Source organism: Oncorhynchus mykiss, chromosome 2 (genome assembly GCF_057628025.1).
Source record: "Oncorhynchus mykiss isolate SJ-2025 chromosome 2, ASM5762802v1, whole genome shotgun sequence".
Taxonomy (NCBI): Eukaryota; Metazoa; Chordata; class Actinopteri; order Salmoniformes; family Salmonidae; genus Oncorhynchus; species Oncorhynchus mykiss.
This window is the reverse complement of record NC_143023.1, coordinates 38,247,034-38,270,860: the sequence shown is the minus strand read 5'-3', so window position 1 is coordinate 38,270,860 and position 23,827 is coordinate 38,247,034. Positions and strand designations below refer to the sequence as shown.

Below are 23,827 nucleotides of genomic sequence, written 5' to 3'. Positions count from 1 at the left end.
AAGCTTAAAAGGATAAACATTCATATGCTATGTGCCAGAAAAGTTTGACAAAACAACTGAAAACTGGGAAATCTCAGACTTCAGTGAATTCAAGACAACTGGGAACTCTGAAAAAACTAGCTCTGACTGTGAAAATAGGTTTTGAACGGTCATCCAACTCGGAATTCCAAGTCAGGAACTCGGCCTCTTTCTAGAGCTCTGACCTGAATATCACTGATGTCATGATTCGACTTTGTTTTTTTCTCAGAGTTCCCAGTTGTCTTGAAAGCACCATAAACCCAGAGAACGCCAGACTTTTATTACAAAATGTGATGACAAAATTTTCCCACAACGACCGCAGCGCCAACTTCCTGTTCAAATGAGCACAGCACAACAAGGTGATGTATTGTATGCTGCTGCATAAAGTATGTAATATGCCAGGGAGATATGTACGTTATCTGGACGTTTTTGAAGTCTCTGTCACGGCTGATGAAAGGACCAAGGTGCAGCGTGGTGAGCGTACATTTTTCCTTTATTAAAGAATGACGCCGACAAAAACAATAAACCATACAAAAACGACCGTGAAGCTAAAGGCTATAGTGCCCACAAACAAAGACAACTTCCCACAAACACAGGTGGGAAAAAGGGTACCTAAGTATGGTTCCCAATCAGAGACAACGATAGACAACTGTCCCTGATTGAGAACCATACCCGGCCAAACACAAAGAAATAGAAAACATAGAACACAAACATAGAATGCCCACCCCAACTCACGCCCTGACCAAACTAAAATAGAGACATAAAAAGGATCTCTAAGGTCAGGGCGTGACAGTCAGTGCTGGGTGAGGTACAAAAGCCATCAAGGCTTTTGAGGGAGAGCAAGTAGATATTCTTAAGCTACTTGACAGCTTGGTTAGCCTGATCAAGTCTGTAAGCAGCAGGGTGCTGAATCCACTGGCAAATGTTGATGTACTCAAAGGGCCAATAGATGGATACATCAGTCCCAAACTGTACCTTGGTTACCTTTTTGAGTCAAAGGCAGCTGAGCTCCACCTTGCGCCTGAGGATGAAAACAATGTCCGAAAGAGGTGTGTAGCCTTCACCATCCCCATCACTAATGAGTTGAGGGTGAGACTGCCGGACAACATCGAAGCATTGCAGTACATTTCAGTTTTCAATGTGGAGGAAACTCTAAAGCACAATAAGAGCCCTGGAGAAATAGAGAAAATAGCCAAGCTCCTTGGCTACTCCCCTGCAGAGATAGCCAAGATTGTCCAGCAATGGCATGCCATCCATCTTAGTAAATAGAATGAGACAAAAAACACACTGGGCTTCTGGAGTGAGATTTGGAAGTTCAGGGATGCAGCTGATATCAACCCATTTCAATAACTTGCCATGGCTGCTGTGTCTGTGTTGTCCTTGCCACACTCGAATGCTGAAGTCGAGAGAGTATTCAGCCAGATGAGTGTGGTAAAAAGCAAACTTAGAAATCGGATGTACTTGCAGACCCTTAACTCCATCCTATACATTCGATATGGACTGAAGCTGTCTGGTGAGGCTTGCTATGAGCACCAGCTGCCTGATAATGTTTTGCAGCTTTTTGGCACATTAGCTGCTTACTCATTTAAGTCAGCTCCCTCAGTTGCTGAACCTGCCATAGAGAGCCTTGACCAAAATGATGATGACCCACTCTTTCTGTGAGCCAGCACAGCCTGTGTGTGTGTGGAGGGGGGTCTGGAAAAAAAACTACTAACCTGAATTAGGGCCAGACTAGTTATCATAATTTTCTCACATTGCCATTGACAGTTTTTTCTATTGTCTCTTTTTGGTCCATTTAGATTGTTAATGTAGATTGCATACAAAAAAATGTAAAAAATGTTATGGTTAAAAATGCTCCTAAGGCTCAAAACCAAACCAAATTAAGAAAACTAAACTTTAAAAAAAAAAAAACGAAGTGTTTCTTTTGGGTCACTTTTCCCGGTCCCAAGCCCGGATAAAGGAGGAGGGTTGGAATTGTGACATAAAAAAAACAAGAATCTACAGAAGAAAGTTCATTTGTAGTTTTAAACATATTTAGGGTGTTTTTTTACTCACTTTTTGGTTCTCCCACGACACTATTCCTCTCTCCTACATCGTCCATCACAATTACATGCACATGGCCAATTATGCAAATACGGCGATGACGTCATTTAGCGACGGCCCAAACCCGTCATTTGTGTGGAGAAAAAGAGGGCCGAGGCCGGGCTGCCTTCTGAGAATTTGTAGGCGAGTGAGTAAACCTCCACTACGATCCATTCTATTGGCCAACGTGCAATTATTGGAAAACAAAATGAATGATATACGATCAAGACTATCCTACCAACGGAACATTAAAAACTGTAATATCTTATGTTTCACTGAGTCGCGGCTGAACGATTTAAACAACATTTCATTGTTTTAAATCATTAGGCCTGTATTCTATAAATTGGCATATAGGCTGTGACTTAGAATGAAATACAAATTAAATTAAAAGTGCATTATTAGGCTCAGTCTACAGCAGTATATGTGAGCAGAGTTGAATGGTCGGAAATTCCGCTTATCATACATGGAGTGGTGCCTGTGACTCGCAACATTCTTTCCAACCGCTCTGCTAAAAACAGCTCCACTCACAGGACAAAAAATAATAATTAAAATCCCAATTTAATCAACACCCATCCCGCTTCATGTTATATTCAACTGCATATAAACACTCTAATAGGTCAAGAGCCAGACAGGGAGCCTAATTATTTAGGCTATTTATTTCATTTTTTTCAAGGCTATAGCGTACAAAGAAATACATTGTGAAGAATTTGCAAGTGGGACACAAGGCTGGTAGGGAGTCAGGGACATTGAGAGCTCAGCATTTAAACAACATTTCATTGTATTAAATCACAATAGTATTTAAATTGCGCATATAGGCTGTGACTTACTTAGAATTAAATATACATTTTGCGAAAATGCCTTATTAGGCTCAGTCTACAGTGCCTTTGAATTCATTTTTAGAAACACCAGTTTGGCCATAGTCTGTGGCTTCACGCTCATGTGATGGTGCCTGGAGAGCAGGCCAGCAGCGGAGGATATCCCCTCGCGCTTGCAGAGCCACTGGGGATGCTGAACACCATTTTGGTCACGCTTGGCAGGCTGGGCAGGGATGCAGATTATTATTTTTTCTATAGGTAGACCTCAAGTTTTTTAGGTAAAAAAACAAAACAATCATGGCCTATTGTACAGAATATATAGTAGAACATATATGATCATTGTAAAATAAAAACTTGTGCTCCAAATGCATTGGTAGATAACAGCAACGGAAGAGGGTGAAAGTATTTTCTCCTCCAGCTGTCAGAAAAGAGAGTAGGTGTAGTAGGTGTAGTAGTTTGATGGGGTAGGTTGTGGGATGGCTTTAAAATATTCTCAAATTTTACTCTCTAGAGAGGAAAACTAAGAAGACAGACAGAGAGATAATTGTCAGGGCTGTCTAATTGTAATAAAAGGAAGCCAGATTTATTTTATGTCTGTCCTCAGTTATGGAAAGCATGTCTGCAGATGTAGCGGTCCCAGTGAATGTCCCAAGAGACTGTTGGCACATCCTTGTATGCCGTGGGTTGTATGTGTACATAAATTAGCAAATGTTGTATACAACAATAGAGTTAAAAGTCACACACAATTTAGGCTACAAACGTATTACAACTGTAGCAGGCCAGTCCTTCTCCTGGAGGTATGCTGGGTGTGCAGGCTTCTGTTCCAGCCCAGCACTAACACACCTGATTCAATTTATCAAACCTAATGAGTTGACTATAATGTGTATTATTGCTAGGCTGGAATAGAAGTCTGCTCAGATCAGGGAGTGGAGCTCTGTTGGCCATGTCTGGTATGGACTTTTTTCTCACCCAAAATCATGCTTTAATTATAATAGCTACTTATGAAGATGTGTAACATTTACAAATGAGTTAGATTATTTGTAAAAAAAAAATTATAATATTTTGATTAATTCAGTGTTGATTAATTGAAGGGAAGTGTTTGAACTCGTTTTAATTGTGAACTTAAAAACATTATTCAAAATGAACATGTGTCAATGTTAATTCATCACAGATCACAATTCTGCAATAAAAAGGTGTGAATGGGATCTGTCTCTAATTTGTCTGTGTTTCTGTGTTGCTTTCTCAAATGAACATGACCTTTTAATCCAGTTGTGAGCTTTCCAATCGGTTTTATTTGATTGTCACTGTCTCAGGATATCAGCCATGTGAACCCATTCTGCAGCTTTTCATAATGGCATGCATCACCAATGAAACCAAGAGGCCTACAGGATGATGTATAACTGTGCAATCAATGTGCCTCTTGTCATTGTACATCTGAAGCAGAAAATAGCTAAATTTACACATCATTTGTATATTGATGAGCTAGCTGTATGTTCTCAATTTAAAATGATACCAGTAGATAATGTATATGAGGTCAACCATGGACCTGATTTTACATGATTTTTCTGACATGAAATTGTTTAGTGCAAATCCAACACTTTAATTCTAGGTACAGCACTGTACCTGCAAATAAGGAGCTGACAATTTGTGGGCTACTTAAAAATATCAAAAAGCGAAATAATGTGGCGTGGGGAGCGTTGTAATTCTACCTTGTTAATTATCTGAGAATTATTTTAGAATACAGAGACAAAATCAGAAGGTCAGTGACATGGAGGAGGATTGCAGAGATGTTGATTGTGGGTAAAAATATATTTGCAATTTCCTTTACCCAGAGTACCCATTCGTGTGCAAGTAGGCCTGTGTATTTTACAGGAAGTGAGCTATAACCATAAGTCATGACACAAGCATAATGAAAGAGCAATAAGCTATAATAAACTAAGCAAAAAAGAGAAATGTCATCTCACTGTCAACTGCGTTTATTGTCAGCAAATTTAACATGTGTAAATATTTGTATGAACATAACAAGACTCAACAACTGAGACATAAACTGAACAAGTTCATGTGACTAACAGAAATGGAACATAAACTGAACAAGTTAATGTGACTAACAGAAATTGAATAATACTGTATGTCCCTGGACAGGGGGGGGGGGGGGGGGTTGTTGTTAACAGTCAGTATCTGGTGTGGCCAGCAGCTGCATTAAGTACTGCAGTGCATCTCCTCATGGACTGCACCAGATTTGCCAGTTCTTACTGTGGGGCTCTTCGCTGGCCATGGCAGAACACTGACATTCCTGTCTTGCAGGAAATCACTCACAGAACGAGCAGTATGGCTGGTGGCATTGTCATGCTTGGAGGGTCATGTCAGGATGAGCCTGCAGGAAGGGTACCACATGAGGGAGGAGGATTTCTTCCCTGTAACGCACTGCGTTGAGATTGCCTGCAATGACAACAAGCTCAGTCCGATGATGCTGTGACACACCGCCGCAGACCATGACGGACCCTCCACCTCCAAATCGATCCCGCTCCAGAGTACAGGCCTCAGTGTAACGCTCATTCCTTCGACGATAATCGCGAATCCGACCATCACCCCTGGTGAGACAAAACTGCGACTCATCAGTGAAGAGCACTTTTTGCCAGTCGTCTGGTCCAGCGATGGTGGGTTTGTGCCCATAGGCGACGTTGTTGCCAGTGATGTCTGGTGAGGACCTGCCTTACAACAGGACTACAAGCCCTCAGTCCAGCCTCTCTCAGCCTATTGCGGACAGTCTGAGCACTGATGGAGGGATTGTGCGTTCCTGGTGTAACTCGGGCAGTTGTTGTTGCCATTCTGTACCTGTTCCGTAGGTGTGATGTTCGGCTGTACCGATCCTGTGCAGGTGTTGTTACACGTGGTCTGCCACTGCGAGGACGATCAGCTGTCCGTCCTGTCTCCCTGTAGCGCTGTCTTAGGCGTCTCACTGTTACGGTGCGTGAATGAGGACCCAAAAGCGAATTAACGTAAACAGAGCTTCTTTAATAACAAAACAAACGTAGGCTCAGATGGACCGGCAGATTCCGACAGGACAGGACAAGGTTGCAGCAAACATGACGATAGTCTGGTTCAGGCATGAATAACACAAACAAGAATCCGACAAAGACAGAAACAAAACAGAGAGAGATATAGAGGACTAATCAGAGGGAAAAAGGGAACAGGTGGGAAAAGGGGTGACGAGGTAGTTAGGAGGAGACAAGGAACAGCTGGGGGAAAGAGGGGGAGAAAAGGTAACCTAATAACGACCAGCAGAGGGAGACAGGGTGAAGGGAAAGGACAGAAACAAGACACAACATGACAATACATGACACTCACAGTACAGACATTGCAATTTATTGCCCTGGCCACATCTGCAGTCCTCATGCCTCCTTGTAGCATGCCTAAGACACATTCACGCAGATGAGCAAGGACCCTGGGCCCCTTTCCTCTGGTGTTTTTCAGAGTCAGTAGAAAGGCCTCTTTAGTGTCCTAAGTTTTCATAACTGTGACCTTAACTGAACTACCGTCTGTAAGCTGTTAGTGTCTTAACGACCGTTCCACAGGTGCATGTTCATTAATTGTTTATGGTTCATTGAACAAGCATGGGAAACAGTGTTTAAACCCTTTACAATGAAGATTTGAAGTTATTTGGATTTTTACAAATTATCTTTGAAAGACAGGGTCATGAAAAAGGGACATTTCTTTTTTTGCTGAGTTTATATGAGAATCATAATGTTAAGATACCATAATCCAATTAGTAGCATATTACATGGGAAATTAATGCTTAGTGTATCATTTACAATGTTATAATGCATGTTACTGCTGATTTATATCCTTTGGTGGGCACATTTCACAATTTACTTTGCTCATCACATTCACAAATGGTGACTTTGATCACAGTTTTGAGGTTTAGGTTGCTTGATGTTCATAGCTAGCTAGCAGCACAAGCAAACGTTGTTGTGCAAATCTCTCTTCACCCACCATCAACACCAACAATCTCTGCAATCCTCCTCCATGCCTCCATTTTCAAGCAAACATCTGCTCCTCACCTAATTGGTTAACTGCGGCTGTGGCTAAGTACAATTTGCATAAAGTAGAGCAGAGCTGACCTTTTTCTATCGCTCCGCTAGCAGGGTTGGCACTGCTCACCTTCCCACAATCCCATGCGCATTGCTCTGCGTGCTCCCGCTGAAAATGAATGGGAGCGGAACGTCGTCTGGCTGTAAGCGGTGGAAACCGTCAAATTGGGCACGCTCCGCTCGTCGCATGGCTCCAGCTCCGCTCCGCTGACAAACTCTGGTCAGAGTATAAAGAGTAGACTGCCCCTGGCGGATGAATGCGGAACAGTTTTCGACCATTTAATGCAAATAATCAGAGGCTAGACAAACCTTTTATTCTAAAGAATGTGTAAAAAACATATACATTGGGAGAAAAAACTACAACAGGAAACACATTGAATAGTGGCAGATGTTTATTATTAACTAGTAGGAAATTGTATCTTCACAAATCAGTAAACTGTTAGTCAGTTTCTTTTGGAATGCATGCTTCACGCCATTTAACGAATTGAGGAAGTGAATAACAAATCCAACCAATCACCCCAGTTTCCTGAGGTGCTTGAAATACCTGAGCATAAGATTATATGGTCCAAGCGCCAAAGGTTTATGGCAGTAAACATTGATACATTCCTCAGTATAATAAATGCACATTCTTTGGAAATGACAGGCAACATCCCCCATAGATACCACACCACTGCATCAAATGGCCTTTGATCACAAATGATGCAATGGCACAAAAAGCATAAACATGACACAAGGGTCACTTGTGTATGCACTAGCCTATATGTTTTTCTGTGGTTTCCATGTAACCCTGAGCACATAATAATATACTCAGTACTTTGCCTTTTAAGATACATCTAACCCATCTAACAACCAACAATCAAATCACAATGTGACATCACATCAATGGGGAGTCAAAATAGGTTGAGGTAAAACAGTTTTGCTCAAACACACATGGTTAAACTTTAGCTGTGCCATACAAGATACCAATGTAGCTGATGTAGTTATTGAGGTACAACATTTTGTTTACATTATATTCATTCAGTTTGGCACTCGCATTGCTTATTTCTGCTAGTCCAGAACAGTGAAACAGTGTTATGATCTAAGCAATGTCCTCTGCAGAAATGAGTAATATTACTTTTCATCAGTCCACAGTGGAGTATTTGAGACGTCGTAGAGAGTGATACATTGTGAAACAACTCTGATGTAATTGAATCATCCGAGGGCTCACTAACCAGAGATGAGCAAAATTACACGTGGGTGTGTGTCTCATTTTTAATGGGAAGGGTATACGTGTAGCTCATCCATGGCAATCAGCATTCATTCGCACTGCAACATTTTCTAAACCCGGCAAGTACAAATGTTCATTTAAAAGAACTTGACTCCTATTATACAGATGTTCTATGTGCGCTATAGTCCCACATGACTGAATCAATGAACGTGTACTTTCACCACAAAATCCTGAGTTAAAACATGTACCACTTAACTTAAACAGTGTGACTCGGAAAATAATGTATCCCATCACCCAATAACAACAATCTGGGATTAGTCATTGATAGTCTGAAATACCATGCTTGAGCCACGTACTGAGACGAGACAACCCCAATGTGTATAATGCTACTAACCCAATCCCTTAACATGGTAACAATATTCTCCTAAATTCCCCCATCAACAACAAGTATAGAGGGAAAAATACAATACTAGAGGAATATTACAGGCCTATCATGGCGTATTATTATGTAGGGAAAAATAATAGAGAACATCAGCAGGTGTGGTATTAGATATGTTGACACGGTATGAGTATATAATATCGTGTGTAATAACAACTCATATAGTCTCACATGTCAAAACATTTTAAGACTAGTTTTAAGGACACCAAGATTTTGTTTTATTCTTCATGATTAACTGGCATTTTAAAGCATTTTGTGCGGATTAGAGAAAAAGAGAGTTTTGCTGTTATGCCGAGACATTCTGGACCCGGGGGTCCTCTACCATTTTATTGTCATGCACTTTGATTTGGCACCGGAACACTCCCTTGTCTTTCACTGCACACATACAACTAATATAGAGAAACATTGCACCCCAATCCCATCCATATCCCCTTCCAAGCCTTTGAAAAAAATCTGAAGTATTCCCTGAGTTTTCAGATGTGTGATTCCTGAGAGACAAGCCTGAGTGGAGGTTATATATACACGTTTCGTTCACCACCTACACACAAAAGTATCGTGTAAATCAAAATATAAAAATATGGAACACATATTCATAAGATTAAACTGAATAGAATAGAATAATGTATCTCCTACATGATTAGTGCAGAGTGACATTGGTTTTGGCATAGATAAAAAAGAGAAGATTCACAACACAACATCGCTGGAAAGCTAATTGTGCGTAGCAGTAAATCATACAAGGCAAAGTAAAGAGAACAAAATAATTAAAAAGGTCATAAAATTTGTCCCGATATTTTTAGACCACAAAAGTTGTCTTATATCAAGATGAATGCACATCCTTTGCCATTGGTGGTATAGATCCAGCTATATGCCTCAACCCCAAATTAATGGAAAAGATAAGCACTGCAATTCCATTTTGGATTATGGCATAGCTGGATATAAAACTTGCCTGGGACATGGACTTACCTCAACAGAAGACCCCTTTGAGGTATTTGACAAACTTAGATTTTGGGTGTTACGTCCCTTTAAACTCAAACAGCATTGAACAAGATAAAGGCAGACATGAGTGGCTAAGATATCTGATGTCTGGTATGTAATGGAAAACCCGTCACAGTTAACCGGGTCCTAGATCTGTATTTGTTTGGCGTAACAATGACAATAGGAGTTGGAAAGACATCACAAACAGAGCCGGGACCAGGCTATCACAGAGTGACCTAAACCTGAATATGAGGAGAAGCTGCAGCGCAATTTAGATACAAATAAATAACAAGGACTATTTTAAAAAGGCTCCATAATAATTCTAAATATATATTAATTGGATGTTGGAGGTCTGTCTTTCAGCTTCTCCTGTAAAACGGGAGTACGGCTGAATGGCTTAGCTAGCTCTAAATGCACCTCCATGCAGGGCTGGGTCGACATTCATTAGTGCACGGTAGCAGAAATGATTCGCAACAAACGAAAACAAGCATTTCTTATTGGGCAAATTCTGGTATTCCCTCCCTGTTTCAGTCCGTTCTCTTCCGTTCTGGTGCCTTGTGACTACAACTGTGGTGTTCCTGTATAGTCCCCACAAGCTCCTTGGAGACAATGTCTTAAATAGGTAGGTACCTAGTAATTGACGACACTGAATAAAACATTTGTTGCTCCTACTTTAACGCCGGATGCTGCTGCTGCTGCTTTGACTGTCAAGTATAAACGAGACAAGTATGATTATGTAGGTTCCTGAATCAACCTCAATAATCCATTCAAATCTTGCATGTGATTTCTACATGGTAAATTACTTATGTTTGAAACATTTCATAGGTATTGGTGTGATTACTGGAGTCAGTGGCTCAATTCCAAATGCTGATGTATGTAGTCTAAGCAGAGGATGATCAAGTTGATTATACAGATGTAAGATCAGTTTGCTACTGCAGGAAAATAATCCTGCAGCAACAGGAAATGTGATTTATTATGTGGATTATAAATTAATGGACATTTTTTTATAAGGGTTGATACATTTTTCTTTAGGGCAAATTAAGTGTGACATTTTCAAGTGGAAATTACAAACTTTAGAATCCTTGAATGCACTACAAGCTGCATTTCCTGCTGTGCTGGAAAATTCTCAGCAACAAAAGAGTGATCAAATTAAGATCCTACATCTGTAGGGTCTAAGTGTCTGGTTGTAATGTAGCAGCAGCAGATCAGACATGTACCACGAGGGAGAATGAGTACCTAAGAGACAGCATTGTGCCGGCCCAACATAAAGAAGTTACGCAACAACAACAACCAGAAGCTGGCCATAGAAGTCATACTATTTGGTTTGACATTAATTTGTCCCCAGGACATCTGGATGGTCACTTACAATATTGGCAGCCACCAATACATTGCCTCTAGCTATTACCCAATACCCTGTCGGTTCATATGTACCCACCCATTACCACCCATGAGACTAACATTCATTTGCAGAGGTGTAGTGTCACAACTCTTTCTTTGTCGGATATAGTGGGGTGTAACAATCAGGAAAGTCAAGAAGTTGTAAGGCAGCAAAAGTGTTTAGCTATCTACTTGACACTGTGATTTTAAGCTTCCTGGTGAGTTTGGTATAGTAGCATGCCAGTGTGATTGGCATGGTTTCTCATTATCTGCTCTGTAAAAATTAAACAACTTTCTATTCTATAAAGACATCAAAGTAATATGTGATGTGCCATTACAAGTTTAAACCCCTCATTAGTGGTTCCATACATTTTTACAAATATTTCCTGAGTGCTATAATAATACAGCTGTATTTGTGAGTGTTACACCAAAAAAATATTAACTTCAGTACATTCTTTCTTCATGATCGTTTTGTTTACAAAAACCTGAGGTAGTTCCAAAAGCATCTTATATAGTTGAAAGGAAACTTAGCGGCCATCTTTCCAGTAAAGCAGTTTGATTGGCTTCTGTGCTTCCCCCAGCTTCCTTCCTGCGTCTCCTCGTTCAATCAGAGCTCACGGGGGACGGGGGCGAGTGGCCGTGTTCCTCCTCGTCTCCTTTCAAGGAGGAGGGCTTTCCCTGAGAACGTGGCGAGGACTGCTGTGCTTTGATTGGGCAGTTGGCGACCATGTGGGCAATGCTCTGGCAGAAATGGCACTTCTTAGGCTGGGGTGGCAACTTGCACTCCTTGGCATGGTGGTCCAGGCCTCCACAGTTGTAGCACCTAAAAAACAAGACGCCGTGTTTGACATTGAAGACACTGCACAGAATCACTGATCTGCAAATCTTGCATCTCAAATAACTACTCATTATGTGACGGTCAGCAATTCTGAACCTCGCCTTGCTCAAACTGATCCCAAGCTGATAAATGTAGGACTGGGCCATATGTATCAAGCGTTGCAGATCAGGGGTGCTGATTTAGGATCAGCTTAGCATTTATATCACAATGAATATGAATTGTATGGACAGTGAGTGAGGACCTGATCCTACAGATGTAGGATCTTCATTTGAGCACCCTGTTAAAGGAGAACCTTCCTGCAATGTAAAAAAAAATGTATTGTGTATTTGAGGTTTGAAAAGGCTTCTGAAGTTTGTCATTTCCAGTTTGAAATTTCAGACTTTGATTTTCCCTTAAGAAAAATGTATATCAACACCTTCAAAAATGTCCAGTAATTGTAATCCAACTTTAACTAGGCAAGTCAGTTGAGAACAAATTCTTATTTACAATGACAGCCTACCACAGACAACGCTGGGACAATTGTGCGCCACCCTTTGGGATTCCCAATCATGGCCAGATGTGATACAGACTGAATTTGAACCAGGGACTGTAGCGACACCACTTGTACTGAGATGTAGTGCCTTAGACCGCTGCGCCACTCGGGAGCCCTTGCTGCAGGATTATTTTCCTGCTTAAGCACACTGGTTCAAATTAAGATCCTACATTTGATAGGAGCGTTGGGCCAGTAACCGAAGGGTTAGTGGATCAAGGTAAAAATCTGTCGTTCTGCCCCTGTGCATGGCAGTTAACCCCCCCCGCACCTCTCTGAGTCAGAGGGGTTGAGTTAAATGCGTTAGACACATTTCAGTTGAATGCATTCAGTTGTACCTGACTAGGCATCCCTCCTTTCCCTACATATGTCCCCTGATCTTGTATTGAGTGGGATGCGCTGTCACCTGCAATCCACAAGAGGGCAGCATATGCCAGTTAGGCCAGTGCTGCAGCAGCCAAATAAGAACTCTGGCCAGTACCATGCAGTGGCTTATTTATTTATTGGATTTATTTAACCTTTATTTAACTACGCAAGTCAGTTAAGAACAAATTCTTATTTACAATGACGGCCTACCCCGGCCAAACCCTAACGACACTGGGCCAATTGTGCACCGCTCTATGGGACTCCCAATCATGATACAGCCTGGAATCGGACCAGGGTCTGTAGTGACGCCTCTAGCACTGCCTATGACCATCCTTTTCATGTGAACAGGGTTAAAAGTGGGTTAAAAAGTGCAAATGATCTTTGTTCTACCCCATGTGCAAATGTAAATTGAACATAACAGCATGCAACTCTTTTCTACAGGACGTACGCTATTTATAAAAGCATGTTCTGTCTGTATGTTTCAGTAGGCTATTTGTTACTTTGAATGGTCTCATCTACAAATGAACAAATGAATCACCCTTTTCATTCTTTGTCCACAGTACTTTGCTGCAATGAGGTCTTTTTAGCTACATCAATTATATTCATTCGCCATAGAACATACACAGAGTATCACAGTCCACGCAGAAGGGTTAGGGTCAATGGTAGCCTTAAGAGTAGCCTTCCTTTGATAGCTGGTTTAAACAGGACCTATAGAATAGCCACGCGTCCAGGGGCGGCTGACAGATGGGCAGTGGCATTGGGGCTGTCACCGCTGCTTGTGCCACTGAGGAGCTATTAAGGACCCCCTTCCTCCAATGATGTAGATGAGGCTTGGTCAGGGGAGGCTCAAGGAGGTCAGTTGCTTCTTTGTACCACTGGCCGTTGGGTTGGTGTCATGGCCCAACTGTCTCAACATCGATTATGGAGCGCGTGCCGGAAAAGGGAAGTGGTCCTTTGTCTAAAAAGCCACAGCAATGATCTCCCAACTCTGACCCCCGCAGTCCTCTCTAACCCCCGCAACCCTAACCCCCTATATTTTAGCCATACGCGGCTGCCATGGTTACCGTGACCTCTAACCCCCTCTCGGGCGCCTACATCTGTTATCAATTAAATGGACAGGGTTTTTCTTCCCTCCCTGCATCATATATACCTACTAAATGCGTCAGCATGCTTCAGTTCGGCTGGCAACTTGCCGAAGTCGGCTTGGCGAACCGAACACGTGTGCTCGCATACTACCTTGAAATACCTTCACTTAAAAAAAATGTCATGGCAATAGAACTGTTTGTCCATTTTGAGTCACCGTAGTCAGTACACTTCCTCAAAATAGTCCATATTAATCTAAGATAACGCAAGAAATCTGTCATTGATTTTGACATTTTTGCAGAGGAGATCTTAGTCGTGCAATTTTACATCCAACTAAGATGTTTGGTACAGTATTTCTCAATAAAATAAAAAAGTGCATGAAAACGAGTCGTCTCTTGTTCAATGACAACAAAGGCTTTACTGAGGAATCCTTACTGTTGACCAATCGCCGATGAAGGGGCTTAGACTTCGGCTACTGACTTCAGATTGTCTCAAGAAAACATTTCGTACAACCGAAAAAACCCTTACCGAAGTCCAAAATGAACAAAAACGTCACGAAATGTCGTCGTAATATATGCACGAACTCTTCCGAACTGTTTCGGCTCGGAAGCCTTACGATGGAATCAGAAAATAAATTGTGGCTGATTTTGGCCATATTTTAAGAAATATGGAGAGTCCAGATAACACTGGTGAAATGAGTGCCAGGGTCCTCTGTTTCTAATCCCATGCAAACACCGCCACCTAATAAAGAATATTAACAAAAATCATTTAGAATCTTAGACCTATGTACTGGCTACTCTTCAAGACATAAAACAGTTTGTCTTATTCTCCATTGAAAATGTTGGAGTTGGCCCCATATGATTCCTCTTATAAGGACTAGCATAGTCTTGGGAGAGTGAATCGTGCGCCACAGGCCTCCTGGGACTCTTTGAGGCCGTAACAATCTCCATTCTCACCCTGACTATACTCTGGGCCTAATCACAACTGGCAGGGGGCCACATTGATACCCCTCTCTAACCCATCACAATATCCACAACGGACAAAGGACCCACAATGTTGGCCCGCCTCTCACTTTTACTTTATGGTGAGAAAAAGTGAAGGGATTTGTGCATTTTAAATGGATGCATTATGAAACTTAGAAACTTTTTTATGCAAAAGTTTCCATTCCCCACTACTTGCATAATGCATTCCATTTAAAATGCACAAATCCCTTCACTTTTTCTCATCGTAAAGTAAAAGTGAGAGGCGGGCCAACATTGTTGGTCCTTTGTCCGTTGTGGATATTGTGATGGGTTAGAGAGGGGTATCAATGTGGCGTCCTGTCAGTTGTGATTAGGCCCAGAATATAATCAGGGTGAGAATGGAGATTGTTCTACCTAGAACCATTAAGGGTTATTTTACAGGGACAAGCCCAAACAACTCGTATTTTTGTAAATTGGTCTTATAACATTATTTCAACACCAAACACTTGCCAACTTAAATAAAGCTTTTTTTTTGTAAATAAAAACACCTTGCATTAAATGTGTAATATTTTACTAGTTCTAAACTGTAATGACAGGATAATTATAATCCACATCTACAGAGATTCAGAAACATTCATGTTGCCAGTTCAGGTTACCACCACAAAAACACATTCTGTGGAAGAGGTTGGGAAAAGGTTTTCCAAGAGAGAACCACTGCGTGTAACTCCACAAGGGACGTCCAGAATTAAACAGCTATTGATCCAGGTCACACGTCAAGCCTGCCTGTGTGACCCTAACCACGGCCAGGGGTCAAGGAAAAGAAGAAGAGGCCGGAACGGGATAAAACTGAAACACCATTTTGAATCATATCCAAAATGGATGGACCATTGCAGATGTGAGATCCAACCACAATAAAGAAAATACTTTGGGCCACCATCTTTTGAGAATGTTAGAACCCTACTATGGTACACATAGATGTGGTATGTGTGTAAGATTAATATATACATGGTTGCTTATCTGATCATATTTTTCTGTTTCAGTGTGTACAGTTTAGTGTATACCTTATCCCCATTTGATGTACAGACAGAGTGTGCATACAAGGCAGGCACTCACCTATCTCCTTTGGAGTGCCGTTTCTGGATGCTCTTGCCTTTGGGTCTCCTCTCGCTGCCCACACAGTGTGTGCCCTCTGGCCCAGTGACTCTCTGGGACTCCAGGCCTTTGGCTGACTTCTTGAAGGTGAACTCGACTGCCTCGCCCTCCTTCAAGCTGCGGAAGCCCTCCATGTGAAGCTTACTCTGGATGGGAGAGAAAGACAGGAGAAAGAACCGTCAGAATAGTGTTAGCAGTTTCACCTTCATTCCTGTGCCCCTTCCTTTCCAAATGAATCTCAGAGTAGGAGTGCTAATCTAGGATCAGCTCCCCCTGCCCAATAAGTCTATTCATTATGATCTAAAAGGAAAAAACAATCCTTTATTAGCAGTCCTACTTTGAGACTCTTGTGAACACGGCCCTGTAACCTTTTAGAGGCCATATCAAATATCACATTTTGAACACTTTCCAGGGGGCATTTCAAACATATCTTGGAGGATTTGTTTAGTCGTTACACATTCTTACGAACAGATCTTAAGAACTGAAGTCTTGCTGCGTGATATGTTCCAAATCAACAGTGACGCAATCACAAAAACCTTACAGCATCAGCTAACAAATCAACTAATAGTCAACCAAGGGAGAACACTATGCTATCTTCAACCTTTTCGGACAGAGATAGGAGCTATCAGGCAGCTGTCCTAAGTCTCCTGACTGTTGATCATTCTGTCTCACCTCATAAATAAACTACAAAGCCTCTTATTGTCGGACAGACTATTTGTCTCCCCCCCCCCCCCCCCCCACTAGCCTGCATTGGTCTGTTGCCCAACACTGGCCACAGTGGCCTGTGAGTCTCCTGTGTTTGAGTGGTAAACCTGATGTGATAACCTTCACCCATCCCCCTCTGCCAAAGGACCTGCATTCCGCACAACTACGTCCCCTACCCCCAACCCCTCTTCCCAACTACATCACAAAGGACCACTAACACACTAACCACCACTGCAGGATTCTTGCTGGGAAGGATAGGGTTGGGGGTGGGGTGGGTCAGGGAGACATTCCTTGGATGGTTGTTTGGCAGAGAGATACACAGATAAGTTGAGAATTAACACATTCTCACTCCAAATGATAGGTACCTGCATGCTTTGATTCAATAATTGATCGATTGTTTCACTAAAATGTGACACATTTAGAATGGAATCAATACACTCAAAGCTCAAGAGTAGGGACACAATCAGCACCATGATCCTAAGATTAACGCTAAAGACTATGCTAACATCAAACCAGGTTTCGTGTACCTGCAGACAACAGAGAACGTTTTAAACGTTATGAAGTGGAAAACTGAAATAGTCCCATTCTGTTTCATTGGTGACAAATTAATACGACCCAGTACTTTAGCTACAGTATCCTACAATTTTTTTCCAGATCCCATTCTGCTGCCTTCACCTCAGTTGACCCAGGCAGCTCTGTTCCGCAGAGAGACGTTCAGCCATGAGATAAAAAAAAAATTAGGGAGGGAGTGATGAAGAAATGGAGGGAGGAAAGGGGAGGCTATGAAAAAGGGGAACGTGCTGTGCATTAAGGGGTCATGCCAGAGGCAGCCTGGGTAAAACAAGAACCCTCCAAAATAGCTTTTGGATTGGTGGTATGGTATATCTGCAACCGGGCAGCAGGCATCGTTGATTTTGATATGATTAGCAATGAAGTTTCAACTAACCTTTGAGAACTTCACCATTATAGGGTGATCAATATTGTGCTGCAAACAGAATTCCACAATTGTAGAGCCAAAAACCCAATTATTTCTCTCATGCTCAGGTCGGCGTCAGGACCAGACTGACGGCTATGCCGCCTCATTTTGGTATTTCCTAGGCACCAAGTGCCATTTGTCTCGGTTCCTGGACCCAATTTAGGAGCGGAAAGACATCAGCCATGCTCACCACAGAGGGTTTCCTCTCCTGAAATGTCAATGGCTGCCTTTGTCAGACTGGGACGATCTTATATCATTTGAGGAAATCTTAAGGATATATTTAAAGACCAGGGGGTGGGATTCCCAGACCCAGAATGAGCCTAGTCCTGGACTAAAAAAGCAAGCTCAATCAATTGAAGATGCTTTTAAGTCCAGGACTAGGATTCATCTGTGAATGGGAAACTGACACTATCTGATTTATCCTTCTTTGACAGCCTTCTCTGCATATTGCTTCAAATAGCAACAACACTGTGTGTGTGTAACTGTGCAGTTGCATTGATGGGAAGCTTTAAACAGTTACAATTAGGCTAGCTTGAAAAGAAAAGCATAAAAAATGATGTGCCATAGATTGTATTTTAACCAGGACACTAATTCAGATACAAGCCACATGGCCTACAAAGAACTGCATCTATTGTGTAATGAAAACTAGCAATGCAATAGAATCTAGCATTACATTAAAGTGAACCGTTCCTTAATACTCTAATGGTCACTGATGAGCATCGGCTGTGAAGTTACAAGCAGATCTGGGACACACGATGGGTCATCCATAACTCCATTTGGGTGACAAAAGTGCAGAGTTAAAAAGCTGCTTCACTGAACATTGGCCCCAGTGACCGTTAACTCACTTCCCCTCACACGTGTGACCTCCCCCGCTCCAGGTCCATCCATATCCACCCCCAACACAGAGAACATACCATGTGGAAAGAGAAAGGAGACTCCTAGTATGGCCTTAAACCCTACCAACCTGGTGAAGTGCATTGGAGGGCGATATGAAGCTCTACTGTAGGCTATTTCCATACTAGCTTGAAGAAAACAGAGTGGGGTAGATGAATGAAGACATACGAGGAGGAGAGAGAAAGAGGACAATGGGAAGGGATTGCTGCTAGGACAAAGTGGGGCTGAGGGGCTCGGTCACGGCCGAGAGGAGCATGCTTCATTGGGATGCGTGGTCCTATTGTTCACCTGCACACAATGGCCAGAAGGCCCCAGGAGTTCATGTTCTCTTCCTGACATGCAGCGACTTATTTCGGGGCCAAAGCCCCATTGCCATAATGCACCATAGCCATAACGCCCATCCGTCCATCATGGATGAACATTGAACACACGTGATCTCGCCTTCCTAACAATGGCTAGCAGGGTTGGGGTCACTTCCATTTCAATTCAAAAAGTAAACTGTAATTCTAATTATGAATTTTTCAAGCATTGAGGAAAATTGGAATTGGAATTTCAGTTTGTTTCCTGAATTCAAATGAAATGTAACTGACCCGAACCCTGATGGCTAGGGGAGGAAATCAGTGGAGAAGTCACTATGTAAGATGTCAAAAGACAAGAATTAAATAAGTATTTAGTCATACAAATTACTTATTGAGAAATAGATTAATATTAAAGAAAGGTTGTCAGGACAAAATCATTCATTTGGAGTGTGATTGTAGTCCTGGCCATTTCAACAGATCAAAAGTTCAAATAGCTGAAATAAATGGTCTAAAAAATAAATGGTCCAAAAAGCAGCGGTTCTGAAAAGGAGTAAAGAGTTATAATTACATGTAATGGCTGAGATACACAAATTGCGTTTGCTGGCCAAGAGTACTTAGCACTTCTGAATGTAATTTGGGAAGCGAACGTGCACTGATTTTACATGTAGAATCGGAGGAAAAACATTGTCAGTCAGAAGTCTACAGCTGGCGGTTCCTAAAACACTGCGTGCTGTCGGCAGACAAAAGCTAGATCCACCTTCGACGCAATGTGTGCGAGCCTTAAAGGCTCTAGACAGTCTAAACAAACAGAACTGGCGGAGAACCGTTTGCATCACTTTCTAAAAATGTGTCCGCACAAATGTATATACAGTCCATTCAGAAAGTATTCAGAACCCTTGACTTTTACGACATTTGTTACATTACAACCTTATTCTAAAACAGATTTAATAGTTTTTTCTCTCTCATTAATCTACACACAGTACCCCATAATGACAAAGTGAAAACAGGTTTTTAGAAATGTTTGTAAATGTTACTCAGTACCTTGTTGAAGCACATTGATTGTTGAAGCACATTGAGGCAGTGATTACAGCCTTAAGCCTTCTTGGGTACGATGCTACACGCTTGGCACACCTGTATTTGGGGAGTTTCTCCCATTCTTCTCTGCAGATCCTCTCAAGCTCTGTCAGGTTGGATGGGGAGTGTCGCTGCACAGCTATTTTCAGGACTCTCCGGAGATTTTTGATCAGGTTCAAGTCCAGGCTCTGGATGGGCCAATCAAGGACATTCAGAAACTTGTCCCGAAGCCACTCCTGCATTGTCATGGCTGTGTGCTTAGGGACGTTGTCCTGTTGGAAGGTGAACCTTCGCCCCAGCCTGAGGGCCTGAGCACTCAGGAGCAGGTTTTCATCTTTTTGGGATGGTGCCAGGTTTCCTCGAGACGTGACACTTGGCATTCAGGCCAAAGAGTACAATCTTGGTTTCATCAGACCACAGAATCTTGTTTCTCCTGGTCTGAGAGTCTTTAGGTGCCTTTTGGCAAATTTCAAGCGGGCTGTCACGTGCCTTTTACTGAGGAGTGGCTTCTGTCTGGCCACTCTACTATAAAGGCCTGATTGGTGGAATGCTGCAGAGATGGTTGTCCTTCTGGAAGGTTCTCCCATCTCCGCAGAGGAACTCTGGAGCCCTGTCAGAGTGACCATCAGGTTCTTGGTCATCTCCTTGACCAAGGCCCTTCTCCACCGATTGCTCAGTTTGGCTGGGCGGCCAGCTCTAGGAAGAGTCTTGGTGGTTCCAAACTTCTTCCATTTAAGAATGAATTTTTTTGTTACCCTTCCCCAGATCTGAGTCTCAACACAATCCTGTCTCAGAGCTCTATGTACAATTTATTTGACCTCAGGGCTTGGTTTTTGCTCTAACGTGCACTGTCAACTGTGGGACCTTATATAGACAGGTGTGTGCCTATTCAAATCATGTCCAATCAATTGAATTTACCACAGGTGGACTCCAATCAAGTTGTGGAAACATCTCAAGGATGATCAATGGAAACAGGATGCACCTGAGCTCAATTTCGATTCTCATAGCAAAGGGTCTGAATACTTATGTAAATATAGTATTTCTGTTTAAAAAAAAAAAAAGAAGTCTACAGCTGGCGGTTCCTATATAAATTGTAGTATATTTGCACACAAAAAAAATCTAAAAACATGAATACATTTGTATTTAAAAACATTTTAAAAATATAAATGAGCAAACATTTCTAAAAACCTGTCTTTGCTTTGTCTTTATTGGGTATTGTGTGTAGATTGATGAGGAAAATGTTTTATTAAATCAATATTAGAATAAGGCTGTAAATAACAAAATGTGGAAAAAGTCAAGGGGTGTGAATACTTTCCGAATGCACTGTATAGTGTAGAGAATCATTGTACCATCTAAAGCGTGAAATGTGAAATATATTTTCCATAACCCAAAATATTGTATTTTCAGCTGTTTGAAGCTGGTGTACAAAACTGAAAGTAAATGACGCAAAAACATGGGAAGAATAGAAATACTGCACATAGAACTGATCTACTGCTTCTTAGACTTGCTTTTAATGAGAATGACAGATCTTTATCTCACACTTCTATGTGAATTTGGTCAGGTTAAATGTTAAACCCAGCCATGTAAGGCAAAGGTGTGTCCAGGCCGACCCATTGGGGAGCCAGGCTCACCCAATCGAGCAAATATCTCTACTTGGCAGTGTGCCAAACCGACATTATTTGTCTTTTTACCTAAACATGCAAACACCATCAGATATAATTCATAGCAAGCAGTGCGCTAGAATGATATTCAGATGAACTGGAATGACATTCACTCTCATGGAATTGGTCGCCAAAATTAACTAACTGAAAGCCACAAGTATGAATGCATTGAGGCATATGTCACTGTGCTTCTATTGCTATATGCACTATGCCACTGCCTTCTTCATTTGTTCATTTAGCAAACAGGACAGCTCATAATACAGTGCCTTTATCAGTCAATAGGCTCCCGAGTGACGCAGCGTTCTAAGGCACTGCATCTCAGAAAGGTAGGGGTTAAAATGATGAATTGTGAATAATGATGAGTGAGAAAGTTACAGAGGGTCAAAGATCATAAACCTCAAGACATGATAACCTCTCACTATTACCAATAACAGGGGAGGTTAGAATGTCTTGGGGGTATGATCTTTGACCCTCTGAATCACAACAAAACGAACTGCAAATGCATCCAACAAGTTTGTAGAGTCACACGCTTGATGTAGTCATTGGGTGCTAGGGATATGGGGCCAAATACTAATCTTTTGACTACATTATTTATAAGAATCTTTAGGGGTGTCAATTATTTTGACTTGTTAAAGTAAACTTTTTTAAAACCTTTATTTAACTAGGCAAGTTAGTTAAGACCAAATGCTTATTTACAATGGCGGCCTAAACCTGCCAAACCCAGACGATGCTGGGCCAATTGTGTGCTGCCTATGGACTCCCAATCACAGCCAGTTGTAATACAGCCTGGATTTCTACCAGGGTGTCTGTAGTGTCTTAGACTGCTGTGCCACTCAGCTTAGCTCTTTCCTTGTTTTTCCTCACACATTAATAACTCTTGGGTAGAAAACAGGAGAAATGGTTGCAAAACCTTCAATATTTTATTAGGCAAGTCAGTTAAGAACAAGTTCTTGGCAACTCGGGGATTCGATCTAGCAACCATTTGGTTACTGGCCCAATGAGCTAACCACTGTGCTACCTGCCATCACCCAAACCAATTTGGTCAATAACAAATAATATATATTTCTCTGAACAATGGTATTAGAATAAAATAACATACTTTCCGTTTTATTTTTTTTTGCATACAACATAGCTCAGTATTTGAATGATTTATTTTATGCAGTCATTATTGCTCATTTTCATCAAGGGTGTCCGTGATTTTGGACGCCACTGTACATGACCACGAGGTCACATGGTAAGCCAGCAACGCATGCTCGTTTGAGAAGGAAAACTGCCTGAATATGTTATTCTGTGTCAAGGTATAGTGGACCACCATTCACCACATATTTGGTGTGAGAAGTAGACGGTAAATCAGTTCATTTGAAAACCAAGGCGCCCCTCTTACCTGATGGACGAACACATCGACCGGAGACTCGAGCGGGACCCCCTCTCGGTTGGTCATGGACAAAAACCCAAAGCCCATGCGCACGTTGAACCATTTACATACGCCGACACCGTGGAAAGATTCCGAGTCCTCCTCTGTGCTTGGTCCTTCATCCTCTTCGGTCTTGCAGACTCCTGTAATTTCGAACAATATGTTTTAAAAAATTAGTTTGACTATTTACCAGAACACAAGAAAGGAGTGTGCGCGTAAAATTGCCATTCAGCTTGGTTCTTTCCTTGCGCATCCATAACCCTTAGGTAGAAAACGGGGAGAAATCGTTGCAAAACCGATCGATATGTTACGATTTCATTTGATCAGTAACCAATCATATCCATAGGCCTAAATATAGACCTATCTACAAATAATTTCAATACATAAACAACAATATTGTATGGGTCCATAATGACAATTATCTATAGGTCTAACTCTGGCTAGAATTGTTTGTTATTCTCCCATCTTATATTTCAATCTTTCACACTTAGGATCTATATATTTCACACTCATAGTGAGTATATATTAAGTGTACTTGTATGTGAAGAAACAACACAGGCCAACACGAAACGAATTACGAAACCTAATATATCACTTAAATGGCTAGTCTATGTTGAACTGAATCTTATGGACCTCTTGTTAGCTGCGTTTGTGCGACAGAAAAAAAGTTACTTGTAAAAATAAAACAAATTAATTTTAATTTACATGACTACATTTGTAAATTCGTCTACAAAAATAAACATTTACATTTATCAAGTGCCTACTTTGTCAACAACACGATAACTTGAGTTAGTCCATGGCGAACAAAATAAAGCATGTTTTGGTATTGACTAGGCAATTTAAAAAGGAACATAGTTCCATACTGTACAC

General features: G+C 41.6%; 1 protein-coding gene across 1 annotated transcript; it reads right to left on the bottom strand.

The window, feature by feature from the left end:
- Positions 1 to 10,543: 10,543 nt before the first annotated feature.
- Positions 10,544 to 23,102, bottom strand: LOC110489224 (protein lin-28 homolog A-like). Its single transcript, XM_036947871.2, has 3 exons — positions 22,928 to 23,102; positions 15,896 to 16,080; positions 10,544 to 11,827 (listed from the first exon to the last, which is right to left on the bottom strand). The coding sequence occupies exons 1-3, from the start codon at positions 23,003 to 23,005 to the stop codon at positions 11,608 to 11,610; spliced, it is 483 nt and encodes a 160-aa protein (XP_036803766.2). The 5' UTR covers positions 23,006 to 23,102; the 3' UTR covers positions 10,544 to 11,607.
- Between the last annotated feature and the right edge of the window lie 725 nt (positions 23,103 to 23,827).

Coding starts and splice junctions, on each gene's coding strand:
- LOC110489224 (XM_036947871.2), bottom strand. CDS start 23,005: ATGGGCTTTGGGTTTTTGTCCATGACCAACCGAGAGGGGGTCCCGCTC. Junction 16,081..22,927: donor TCGATGTGTTCGTCCATCAG/GTAAGAGGGGCG, acceptor TCTCCCATCCAG/AGTAAGCTTCACATGGAGGG. Junction 11,828..15,895: donor CGGCACTCCAAAGGAGATAG/GTGAGTGCCTGC, acceptor CTTGTTTTTTAG/GTGCTACAACTGTGGAGGCC.